Source organism: Betta splendens, chromosome 2 (assembly GCF_900634795.4).
Source record: "Betta splendens chromosome 2, fBetSpl5.4, whole genome shotgun sequence".
NCBI lineage: Eukaryota > Metazoa > Chordata > Actinopteri > Anabantiformes > Osphronemidae > Betta > Betta splendens.
This window is the reverse complement of record NC_040882.2, coordinates 13,185,547-13,197,676: the sequence shown is the minus strand read 5'-3', so window position 1 is coordinate 13,197,676 and position 12,130 is coordinate 13,185,547. Positions and strand designations below refer to the sequence as shown.

Sequence of the window (12,130 nt, the reverse complement as noted above, 5' to 3'; positions counted from 1 at the left end):
CTCATAATTATTCCATTATTAACTATTATTTTGTTTTCTGCTGCTCTGGGAGTTTGTGGTGTCTGTCTGCTTGAGGTTCAGGGTCCAAATATTTTGTTTAATTATCTGAATAGATTCTGTTGAAACATCAACTGTTGCAATGTTAATCTGAAAACAATAGTCAGACGTGAATCTGAGGAAATTATGGATTCAACAACTTTGCCTTGAATGTGATGAGGAACAGTTAAACAGACTTAGAGCCAATGCCAGTGGGACACAGAGGGTCCAAACTGATACAAAGCCTGGTTCTCAGGTCAGCTCTGCACCTCAGAACTTCCAGCACACTTTAAAGTTGTAAAGACTCACTAAATGCAGTCGTTTAAGCTCTTCAGTCGCCCAAGTTTTAGATCTGGCTAAACTTGTATTTAAGGTTAATGTAGATATTAAAGACTGATTGAGGTACTTCAGGGGCTATTGTGGTTCCTGATTCTGAATGAGCATCAAAGAATCTGGGCCTTAACTACTGATGTGTAATACAGAAGACTTTGGTAGATTATAAATTATCTGCCAGAAAAACCTTTATGTTTCCCCTGGTTTGACTGTGAGGCGGCTCTAAGATGGCATTGAGGTACCGGAGTTACACTGTTGAACTCCTGTTCGAATAAAACGTCAGTCCGCGGTTTGTTACTGAGACATTCTGGTGTAAACAACAGGGTCACAGTTAAACGTGGACTGTTATCTTGTCTCTCATCAGTCTGAAACCCGCTTAGCCTCAGGTCCGGCTGCGTATTTATGTTCAACATCCAGGAATTCATGGCGTGTGGTCGTTACAGAAGCCTCCTTTGTTCCAGCTGACCTGTTTATAATGACTTTGGCAGAGATTAATGACTGTATTCAAAGCCGTCAGTTCCTAATGTATAGATCAGTAGCTCCACAACAAGTCTGTGCACTGTTTTGTTCACCGTGCACGAGCCAAGTGCTTTAGATTTCTCCCCGACACCTGCGCTCAGCGTGTATTTGTGCATGTTTAACGCTTTGCACGCGAAAGCTGTCAGCCCTTTCAAGTGTTTCTCCAACCCCACGGCGAACAGTCTGCAGTGGCTGCTTGCTCTGCACCAGGCGTCAGAGTGCGAGAGAGATGGAACGAAGGACGCACAGTCATGATTTCGCCTAGAGCGCCAGGGCCGTCCCTGAGAGAAACAAAGGCCATGACCCCTCTTCACCAAACATCTGGATGAAGACAGTAGCCGATAATAAATGAAATGTAGTGTGTGATGTTGGTAAAAACAGCCAACACAGATGTTCCTACCTGTCACGTCCTGGATGTGAATTATCATTCTGATCATTAATTGTGTGATTTAATCATAAATGTATGAGCTTAAACTCATTTTTTACCATAAGCATGACTTGATATAATGACATTTATTGTATTCTAATGTAATAAATATTTTACTATAGTGGCCCATTGTATTAACCAGTGTTTCTACAGGCATTTGATTTTTTTAATTTAATCGTTTCTATTTGCTTTTATATTTTAACACAAGGGGGGCACAGCCTCAGGCCAAATCGTCACAGGGAATCTCTGTGTGCTCTGTCACGTATGCAAACTACATATGCAAAGTCGAACCATGCGGCTTTAAATAAAAGCTTTCCTGCACAGAATCACACCTGGCGTAAGAGCAGAGGGGTCAGGATCCGGTAAGTTCTCACTGACATGAAGTTCCAAAAGCAAACTCTGGGTTAGATATTGTTTAGTGTGTAGAAGATATAGTGCATACAGTATATAGTGTTTGCAGCAGTTGTGCATTTAATGATACTGTAGCTCTGTCTAATATTCCTGAGGAAACATGATTCACGGTAGTGCATTGTTGTATTAAATCACTGAACAGCTGCCACTGATTGACAGTACGAGCAAGGAGTGATTTCAATGAGCTTTATTATAATAAAAAAACACAATTCAAGGAAGGAATGCTTTGGAAATGGCCAGTGTCTCTGGAGCTTTCTTTGCATATTTGGTTTCGTTTTTATAATACGTGTTTTCCTTTTCAGGCCTTCGTACTCGAGCTGTCACCATGGCACAAACCACCATTATCAACAACATGTCGCCTCCGGCTCCGCCTGCACCCGTGTTGACCGTCGTCCATTCGAATCAGTGGAGCACCGGCATCTGCGACTGCTGCGATGACATGAGTATCTGTACGTGTTTCCTGCCGGATCGTTTTTGCATGTACAGCCCGAATATGGAAATATTTGAGAAGTGTCATTTACAGTAAGTTTAAAGTCTTTAAAGTTTCAACAAGGCAGTGGTGGTCGAGTCAAAACTGAAGCATATTTGTTTACGCACACAGAGAAAAACTGGATTTAGACAAGACTGGAGGTTTAACAGCTGAGTGTAAGAGCCAGCACTGAGAAAAGACTCCCACTCTCTGCCCACGCCGTGAAGCAGTGAGCACTCAGGGAATAAACAGCACACTTAGGCGTCTTTATGTTGTGTATCGTGAAGAGGGAAACATGCAGTGTCTGTGGTCTCAACCTGAAGCCTCTCATGGCTTCCAACCTGTCTGAACCTCCTTCCAGGCTGCTTCGCCTGCTGGTCCTTCCCTTGCTTTGCCTGCAGCACGGCATCAGAGTTCGGGGAGTGCTACTGCCTTCCCGTGCTGGACACATGTAACACCGCATGCATCCCACCTATGTCCATGGCCATGAGGGTTGCAGTGCGCAACCACCACGGCATCCAGGCCAGTTCAGATGTGCAGAACCCTATTCAGTGTTTGACCTGTCTGATTCGTGTCTATTTGACTTCTTTGCATTCCATCTCTCTGCTCAGGGGGACATGGCCGGCGACTGCATGTACGTCACCTTCTGTAACCCGTGCTCCTGGTGCCAGATCGCCAGAGAGATCAAGAGACGCAAAACCCCCACGCACGTTATCACCACCCAGCCAGTGCTTGCAGGCGGGCCACAGTACATGGTGGCCAACCAGCCTACAGTTGTGGCCATGCGTTAAGCCACTGCCCGACCGCCGCGCTCAGTTTGGGCCTTTCTCATCCTGGCAACATATATCTGCTTTCAGCATTTGCATTCTGAGTAATTTAGAAGATAATTGGTTTTGGGTTTGCATTTAAATTGTGGAAAACTTCCAATCCTTCTCATGTTGTTTTCGCTACAGTAGTAGCAGTAGGACGCTGATCGACCAGTTGGCTGCTGCTTTCAAATGCTTTCTAATGGTGGCGGGAGGACAAAGTACATCACAGCCTGCTGTGTATAGGTGTGACCAATTGCATTTAGTCACACAGGACTTTGTGTGACTTATCTGATCATTTGTGTATGTGAATTTTGAAATGTGTGAGAAGGTTCAAAAGTTACTATTCTGATCCAGAATAGTAACATTCTGGTACTAACTCGTACCATAGTTGTCCAGAAAGAACTATGGTTAATTCCTAAAATCTGAACTGTTACTGCAATAGTCATAAAGACCTGACTGTTACCTGATTATTTAGGTTTCCATTAACCAAATCTATGAAACGTACTGTACAGTCTAACTGAATCAACTACTGTACATCGTCTCTGCTTTTAATTCTTGTATATTCTTAACATTTCTGACAAAGATGATAATTTTGTTATAATCATATCACAATGTATGTGCATTATTATTTAGGCGGATAAGTTTATAAAGCGTGGGTCTTATATTTTGTTTGGCATTCACATATATTTAATAAAGTCTATGAAAGTTTCTGTTGGTTCTGACAGCATTCAAAAACAACGCTTATAGGTAACAAAGTGTTTCAGGATTGTCTTTAATATAGCCTTTAACTTTATTTTGGTGAGGTAGATTTATTTTTTTACTTTTTAGAAACTACCTACTGTCCAGACGTGATTTGTACAGTACTAAAGCGTTGTACAGCCAAGATTCAGGTGAAAGTGATGAAACGTGCCAATTACTGTATATCCCAGTAAAGTTACATTGGAGCTTTATCTTGACTGCGTTTCTGCTGTGACCTCAGGCTGATTGTTGTTCCATGGACCAGGTTTCTATACCTTAATCAAAGCAGAGCATAGCGGAGGAAGACTGCAGTCTGCTGATATGACTGCAGCTTTTATTGTGATTCCCAGTGTTGTATGACCTCGCTGCTTCCTCCTTCCCTTTATTCCCTGCCACTCCCGTCTTCCTGAACGAGTCCCACTTTAGATGTTTCTCCTGTTCTCTCTGAAAATATCTGACTCGTTCAATTTGGACAGTCAAAATTATTATTCGGCTTATTATTAGTCGGCTTATTATTATATTACAACCATGAACATAAAAGCAAGGTTTACAAGGTTCTAAAGTATTTGCAAAAACATTAAATCTGATTTTATTATTGCATATACTGATTGACCAGATTTGACCTTGTTTCACCGCTGCCCAGTTGTGGTCCGTTCTATGCCTAACGTCCTTGGTGTTTTCCTGTAATTCAAGAACAAGAATCTGTAACTAAAGGTGGAAGGAAAGGTAATAATATGTTGTAATGTCTCCTCTGTGGCAGAGATCAGGGGATGGACACGTCACCAAACTGCACAATTTAATCTTATCTAGAGTGTAGTTGCACAGCAGCACCTGCAGGGGGGCCCAAGATGTGATTATTTGCTTCAGTGATATTAATAAATCTCATCTCAGTAACAACTACAATTAGATTTTTAATTAACAACTGCTCAAAAAAAGGGAAGTGTTTTGGTAACTTGCAACATAAATGTATGTGCCTTTGTGTGTCTGCCCAGTACAGCATGAAAACCTAAACTATGCAAATGCTTGTCATAAACAACTGTGTTCTGCTAAGTGCTGCTGTAGCTTATCAACAAAGCGACACGTAGCCTGTGGAAATGCTTCCCATCAGTGGTGTGTCCTGTCTTGATGTGATATTTTTCCGTATTCACTGTGTTCTGTGCGGTTTGGTGGACTTTGCTTTCTGCAAGAGACAGACAGTAAAGATGCTGCATCCAGAGTGTGTGAAATTCAAACAAATGTATAAAACTGGATAGAAGAAAGAGGTGTGACATTAAAAATTATTATTAGCTGTTCTCAGTTTCTCCATGAAATATTGTCTGGATTTCTATTCATCAACCTTTCCACTATAATAGCTATGACCTCCTTAAGATAAGGCCTCTTATCACTACAGACCTGCCTGAACCCTGTTCCAGGTTGTTTCCTCCGCTCAACACCCGGCCAGTGTCTTACAGCAGTGCCTGACAATATATGGTACAGTACATCTACAGTCTCACTTTGCTTGGGCAGTAAACACAACGCTTCCCACAAAAACAATTTTACAACCAAACCATAGTTCTTCTTCTGCTTAGAATTAAACCTTGGAGTTTCTAGGCTCATTTCATTCTATCAGCTTGTGTTTACAGTACAGTAGGTCTGGTATTATTCATGGCTAATATGCTTAGATGTTGTGATTTAGCTGCCTTCAAAAGGCAAATGTCATGCGATTATAGTTATAGGGGTTACATATATAACAAACTCTACAAAGGTAAAGATGCAAAGTGGCATGATGTGACTCGACAAAATGTATTTACCGTAGCATATGTGACCTGCATGAGACAACATTATTGCGTTTCTCTGCACGTTGTTTTGCTCTTGAGTTTGTGGAATTCTGAGGTCAGAGGTCAAAGAATTAGTCTACGGTACGAAAAATCTGGCGCTAGCACAAGCTTATATACCGCTAATGAGGGTAATTTTCATAATATTCCCACAGCTTGTCCCTGGTGAACAGAGGAATGGAGTGTTTTAAGCTGTGGAGAACGTGAGGCCAAAGCGAGTATCTGTACTTGCACCCGTTGCTTGGGTTTCTGCAGCTCGACAGAAGAAGAGGGGAGCAGGGGAAGCGTGCATTCTGGTGACTGGTGCTGTTGTTGTATCCACTGACGCTGGCTTTATTCTCCCTGTGTGACCTCGCTGCTTCCTTCTTCCCTGTTTCCCTGCCACTCCTGTCTCCCAGACTGCATCCCAGATTGAATGTGGCCCCTGCTCTTTGTTTTCATTCTCTCTGTTATAACATTGTGTTGAATGACCCTCATTTAGCTTGGGAGACTACAGTACATGACAGTTACTATTAAGCACTGATATGAGATTTTGTTGGAAATGAAAGCTGTTCTCCCAAAATAGAAGACATTAGCTGCAGCATATTACCAATGATAAACTACTGTGATATGCGTCTTGAGAGACTGACAAAAGCAAGTGTTATTGAGTTCAAATCCTTTTGTGGCATTAATGCTTCCAAATCTGTTTGGAGATTTAAATGATTCAACATCTTTATGACGGGTGTCTTCAGCGCATAATTACAGTAGACCACAGCTTTTGGCATTACATGTTAACCTTTGGCTCTGAAGCCTTTGTGAGTTACCTCTTCCCCACATACTGGACCTTGAACCGGCAACAGGGGACCTACTGCCTGTGTGTAAAAGTTAAGTTGTGTGAAAATGCTGATACCATCTAACATCCTGATACACTCGGAACCCAAGGCTCAAAGCACACGTTTGGATTTGGACAAAACTAGAGCCAGGTAAGGAATTTAACTGGTCTAGCTAGAGTCTAGAGTCTAACATTAAGTGCGTGTACAGTATGTGTAGAAAAAACCCTGTCTGTATCCCAGTCTGTGTCCTTTATTTTCATCTTATAAATAGACTTCATTTAAAAGTATTGCTATGAGAAAACAAAACATTTTCAAGCTATACAATTTTTCCACAAACTTTGTAAATGAACGTCCTTTGCCACATGGTTCGAATCGTACTGTTGTACTACCATCAGCTTTAGAATGTATACATACCTTTTCACAGCACTGTTATGTTGAACAATGACCTATGATGACACAAGACAAATATATGTTCACTTAAAAATGTATCTACTGTAAATACAAGAGCATATATTATGATTTTGTGCAGTAACCTTTGAACCTCTGAGTATGTTATGTACAGTTTCAGTTCTTTGCCTGAATTTAAAATTGTAATGTACAGTATTTGTTATCCAATAATGTGATAGAACCTTATGCACAAACAAAGAATTCGATTTTTAATTAAACCACGTCTGTTCTTTCCTTTAGGAAATGTCCAGTAGCATCTCAATATTCCTAGCAGGACTCTGCGTCTTGTTGCTCAGCCCAACTCTTTGCAGCGGTAGCAGGATTCTGGTTGTTCCTGTTGATGGCAGCCACTGGATCAACATGGAGATTATCCTCCACGAGCTGCATTCCAGGGGCCACAGCATCACTGTCCTGCGCTTTGCCAAGAGCTGGTACATCTCTGGAAACTCGTCCATTTATACTTCTATTGATATTCCCGCGCTCGAGGACGAGTCCGACAGAAACGCTTTCACTACAATGATACAAGATGTTATGGACTGTCGCAAGTCGTTCGCGTTCACCCGAACCTTGTGCCAGCAGGATTTGCTTACATCCATGATGGCAGATGCCCATAAAATGCTGGCCAGGACTGCTGCTACAATGTTGGAAGACCCTGATTTTATGCGGAAGATACAGGACGCCAAGTTTGACCTAATGCTAACTGATCCTGCTCTAAACATAGGAATTATTCTTGGTAGCTACCTGAAGCTGCCGATGGTTTTCAACGTGCGCTGGATTAACACAGGGGATGCTCATTTCTCCATAGCTCCATCTCCTCTCTCCTATGTCCCCTTTTCAGCAAGTGAACTTCATGACCAGATGGGATTTTGGGAAAGAACCAAGAACATGCTGCACTACCTCCACAGTGTTGCTGAAAAGCATTTTCTCATTAGCCCCATCTACTCTGATCTCCTCCAAAAGCACTTTCCTCCTGGAACCGACCTCTTCTCTTTGCAGCATGCAGCCGATATCTGGCTTCTCAGAACAGATTTTGTCTTTGAGTTTCCTCGGCCCACCATGCCCAACGTGGTTTACATAGGAGGGTTCCAGTGCAAAGCGCCCAGACCTCTCTCTGCTGAGCTGGAGGCCTTCATGCAGAGCTCAGAAGAGCACGGGGTAGTGGTCATGTCTCTGGGGACGTTTGTGTCAGCTTTGACTCCAGAGGTCACAGAGGCCATCGCTGCTGCCTTCGCTGAGCTCCCGCAGAAAGTGATATGGAAGTTTAGCGGCGAAAAGCCTTCATCCCTTGGAAACAACACCTTGCTGGTGAAGTGGCTGCCTCAGAACGACCTGCTGGCACACCCCAGGACCCGTGCCTTTGTAGCGCACGGAGGCACCAACGGCATGTACGAGGCCATCTTCCACGGCGTCCCCGTGCTGGGCCTGCCGCTCCTTTTTGACCAGTTTGACAACTTGCTCCGGCTGAAGGTCCGCGGGGCTGCTCGAGTGGTGGAGGCCACCACACTCACAAAAGAAGACTTCCTGGAAGCTTTAAGGGACGTCCTGGAGAATCCTTCATACCGTCAGAACATACAGCGACTGTCTGAGCTACACCGTGACCAGCCACTGTCTCCTATGGACACGGCCATCTTTTGGATTGAGTACGTCATCAGGAACAAAGGGGCAGCACATCTGCAGTCAGCAGGCTTCGGACTACCCTGGTACTCCTACTTCTGCCTGGACGTGGCTGTTTTCATCATGGCCACTGCAGGAGCCTTTGTCTGGGCTTTAGTCTTCTTTTGCAGGGTTGTCTGCTGCCGTATGTTCAGGAGGAAGATGAAAGCAGAGTAACCAACGCAAGCTCCAAGCTCATCTACCATTACTCTCCTTTCTGCCTTATAGTTTAACCATTTTGATAAAATAAAAGTGTCAGTGTGGTTCTGTTTTAAGTATCAGAGTAACTTCCTGTACTGTATAAACAACAAATATTACATGTATACTTAATAATAATGATATTTTATTAAAATATATTTGCTTTATTCTGCTTCATTATTCTGCTTCATTTATGTAAAAAACAGATTTTTTATAGGAGGGTCTTATTTACCATATGTCATCTAAAAATTGAAATACACAACATGACAAGGTCACAGAGACAGACAACCGTTTACTATACATTCATTCACTCATTTTACAGTATGACAGCTGTGCAGTACAGAGTACTGTAGTATACAGTAATATAGTCCTCGTGCAGGTCAGGGACCATTCAGCTGACTTAGTCTATGCAGCCTAGCTTCCCATATTGCATTTGCTCCATGTGAGTAGGCTACATGCTGTACAGTATAGATATAATGCTAAATGGGCTGCTGCTGTATAATGTCCCAGGGGACTGACTGTTGACTTTATTATTGGATTATTCAATAAATTATTGACTGCTGACACTGAAAGAAAGCAACGTGCGTAATTAGACTCTCCTCTTTTTGGAACCATGTGGCAGAAACTCTGACCAACACCCATTGTCTGAATGTACCCATTCTTCAACCTAACAATTTGAATTGTGCCTAGTGTTTTTTACAGTAGTACTACAGTAGTAGTGCCAAAAACATGTTCACTCTGGGGGAGATTTAGCATACAAGCTCTCAGCAAGCATTAACGACATCAGATTTGACTTTTTGCAGAGCTTATTATATAACAGTGACTAATTTATTTCCTCTGTCTGGATTTCTTTCTATTTGACAACTCTCTTGTTTCAGCCTTAAGGAATGTCAGGCCAATTCTGGTCCTGCTCACTATGTGAACAAACCCTGAACCTGCTGAGTGGATTTGATAGTGAGCGTGGGTCAGCGTGGGAGGAATGCTGCACACGATTGACAGGTGTCACAAGCATTGTTTGCTTTGAATGCTCCATAGCTGCATACCACTTACAGTAGTTCCCCTGCTGACCCGCGTCCAACGCAAACACTAAACAGTGTCGATAAGTGCATATGTTCAATGGCACCCAGCCAACAGCCAACAATTTAAAGGGCATGAGGGGTCTCCCTCACAAGCCCTGGCTACTGGTCAGAGGGTGACAGCCGTGAAAGAGAGAGTGTAGGCTTTTGTTTTAAAGGCTGAAAGGCGTTCTCCTGCCTCAGGATGTTGCCTTTAAAGCTGGAGAAGTGGGTTTCCTGTGGAGGAAGCGATTACTGAATAGACAAGTCTTGGTCGAGACACCGTGTTCCCACATTTGCTGGGTACAGGTCACAAGATGCAGAGCGAGAGCGGAGCAGTCAGTCTCACAGTCTTGGGAGGTGAGTTGATTGTCCTGCTGTGTCTTACATGGATGGAATCATTTCTTGTGCACCATGCAAACCATGCTTAATCTGTCTATTTGTTTATCTGCAGGTGTGCGATGGGTCCTGAATCCTGCCAGCCTGAAAAACAGCACAAAGTCCCAGCCTGACCTGTGTCAATGGATATTTTGCACATGTTACGTCAACTAGATGAGTCAGACAGATAAAGAAGTCCTTTGACTTTATGTGATTGGATGGGTACTCCTACAAGTGTCAGTCACCTTCCCAGTGAGTTCACGTCCAGCTTTCCACGCCAGCTCTTCGACAGAGACATGTCCAATGACAGCTGCAATCTGCCCTTAAACACAGACACCTTTGGCCTGACCTGTATCTATGGCCTGGTCTTCTCTTTGGGTCTCCCCAGTAACCTGCTGTCTCTCTGGGGACTGTACCAATTGGGTCGCTCAGGTGGTGGAGGCTGCCAGCTGGTCTACATCCTCAACCTACTGCTCTCAGACCTCCTCCAGCTGCTCACCCTTCCCCTGTGGATGATTTACCTCCAGGGTGAGCACCACTGGCCCTATGGCCAGTTGACCTGTGAGCTGGTGGGTTACGTGTTTTACGTGAACGTCTACGCTAGCGTCATGTTCCTGTGCCTGATAGCGCTCGACCGCTGTCTGGCCATCGTGTACCCACTGAGCAGCCGCAGGGTGCGGACCGTCAGGGTGGCAGCGATGTGCGGCGTGGCAGTCTGGAGCCTCACCTTCCTCTTCTGCCTGAGTGGACTCCTGCCATCGGTCTTTGTTTCTGACAGGCTGCTGTGTCTGGAGCAGTACCCGGTCAGTCCTAAATACGCTCACTTCAAGATCACCACCGTGGCCCTCGGCTTCCTGCTGCCCTGTGCCATACTAGGGTGAGCCAACTAGCTATTTTCCTTGCATCCTACATGTATAGCTGTGCATCCAAATGGTAGTCAATCATTTCAAGTGTATCTCTTCTAAATGGCTGAAGTTGCAAAATAGCAAAGGATAAAGCAAATATTTCCCCACTGTACGATAAAAAGATGCAGCTGTACAAACTATGAAGAGTAAATGTGTAACACTGCTGAACAGCTTTAACAAAACAAACCCCCCATTTGGCCCTTTTAGCACATTCTAAGTCTATATATATATTTATGTGCTTCTCTGCTGTGCTTCAGCTATACCTCAGCCCACATTGGCGTGACACTCCAAAGATCTCCATCCCTCTCTGACCACGAGCGCCACAAGATCGTGGGCGTCCTGGTCATCATCACCATCAACTTCATTGTTGTGTTCGGGCCCTACCACCTCATAGGAGGATACAGGTTTGTGTCCCTGCTGCTAACCGATGAGCCCTGTGGACTGGAGCGCTCCATCTTTCTCGCCTACCGGCTCTGCTACGGTCTGACCAGCCTCAACACTCTGCTGGATCCTCTCTTCTACATCTTCCTGTGCACCGATGCACGGCTCGAGCTGCGACGGTCCCTGCTGTGTTTGGGGAGAAGAGAAAACGGTCGCAAGAAGCTGACACTCAGTAGCAGAGCTCACCCAAGAACACAATTGGAAAGTGCAACTGGACATAACAATTGTTTAGTGATCCAACACGAATCGATTTGAGTCAAGGCAACTGCACCACCTAGTGGAAACACATGTGTATTGTTTGTTTGCAGTGTGCCTTTCAGATGTCAGTGACTACATTCATCTGCCCTGTTGGTGTTTCCCCGCACCAAGTAGTGTTTTTAGTTCCTCTAAGGTCATGTAGATACTGATTCAGAGGATGATGAAATCGAAGACATGAATTACAATAAAGGTAAAACAGTACATTGTAATGCTGAGCACATTCATTGTTACATGTGTATTGAATCTTAATGGTTCCTTAGATGTACAAGCATTGGAAGTAAGGACTGACATTTGTTCAGATATGTTTGCTATCTGACGTTAAAAACTGTATAAATTCAGGTTTAGCATTTGGTTACTCTAGGTCATTTTGTAAACCCTTGCTGTGAAATGTTGTAGAAACGCAAGAATCGCTGTGGCTCTGTAGGTG

The 12,130-nt window shown here is 43.9% G+C and overlaps 3 protein-coding genes across 4 annotated transcripts; all 3 read left to right on the top strand.

Moving 5' to 3' along the window:
• The first annotated feature begins 1,658 nt into the window (after nucleotides 1-1,658).
• On the top strand, nucleotides 1,659-3,712 carry LOC114844572 (cornifelin homolog A-like). The gene is made up of 4 exons (XM_029132050.3): nucleotides 1,659-1,677; nucleotides 2,029-2,175; nucleotides 2,557-2,717; nucleotides 2,807-3,712. Exons 2-4 carry the CDS (start codon nucleotides 2,052-2,054, stop codon nucleotides 2,984-2,986), a joined length of 465 nt encoding a protein of 154 aa, XP_028987883.1. The 5' UTR covers nucleotides 1,659-1,677; nucleotides 2,029-2,051; the 3' UTR covers nucleotides 2,987-3,712.
• Nucleotides 3,713-6,156: 2,444 nt separating this feature from the next.
• ugt5g1 (UDP glucuronosyltransferase 5 family, polypeptide G1) lies at nucleotides 6,157-8,833 on the top strand. Its single transcript, XM_041069714.2, has 2 exons — nucleotides 6,157-6,518; nucleotides 7,056-8,833. Exon 2 carries the CDS (start codon nucleotides 7,059-7,061, stop codon nucleotides 8,643-8,645), a length of 1,587 nt encoding a protein of 528 aa, XP_040925648.1. The 5' UTR covers nucleotides 6,157-6,518; nucleotides 7,056-7,058; the 3' UTR covers nucleotides 8,646-8,833.
• A 1,126-nt stretch (nucleotides 8,834-9,959) lies between these two features.
• Nucleotides 9,960-12,094, top strand: si:dkey-165a24.9 (G-protein coupled receptor 4). 2 transcript variants are annotated; one of them, XM_029131202.3, is made up of 4 exons: nucleotides 9,960-10,081; nucleotides 10,176-10,627; nucleotides 10,727-10,976; nucleotides 11,262-12,094. In XM_029131202.3, exons 2-4 carry the CDS (start codon nucleotides 10,318-10,320, stop codon nucleotides 11,698-11,700), a joined length of 999 nt encoding a protein of 332 aa, XP_028987035.1. In that variant the 5' UTR covers nucleotides 9,960-10,081; nucleotides 10,176-10,317; the 3' UTR covers nucleotides 11,701-12,094. The 2 variants fall into 2 exon arrangements, with proteins under 2 accessions (XP_028987035.1, XP_028987015.1); XM_029131182.3 differs by having other exon boundaries at nucleotides 10,176-10,976.
• Nucleotides 12,095-12,130: the final 36 nt, after the last annotated feature.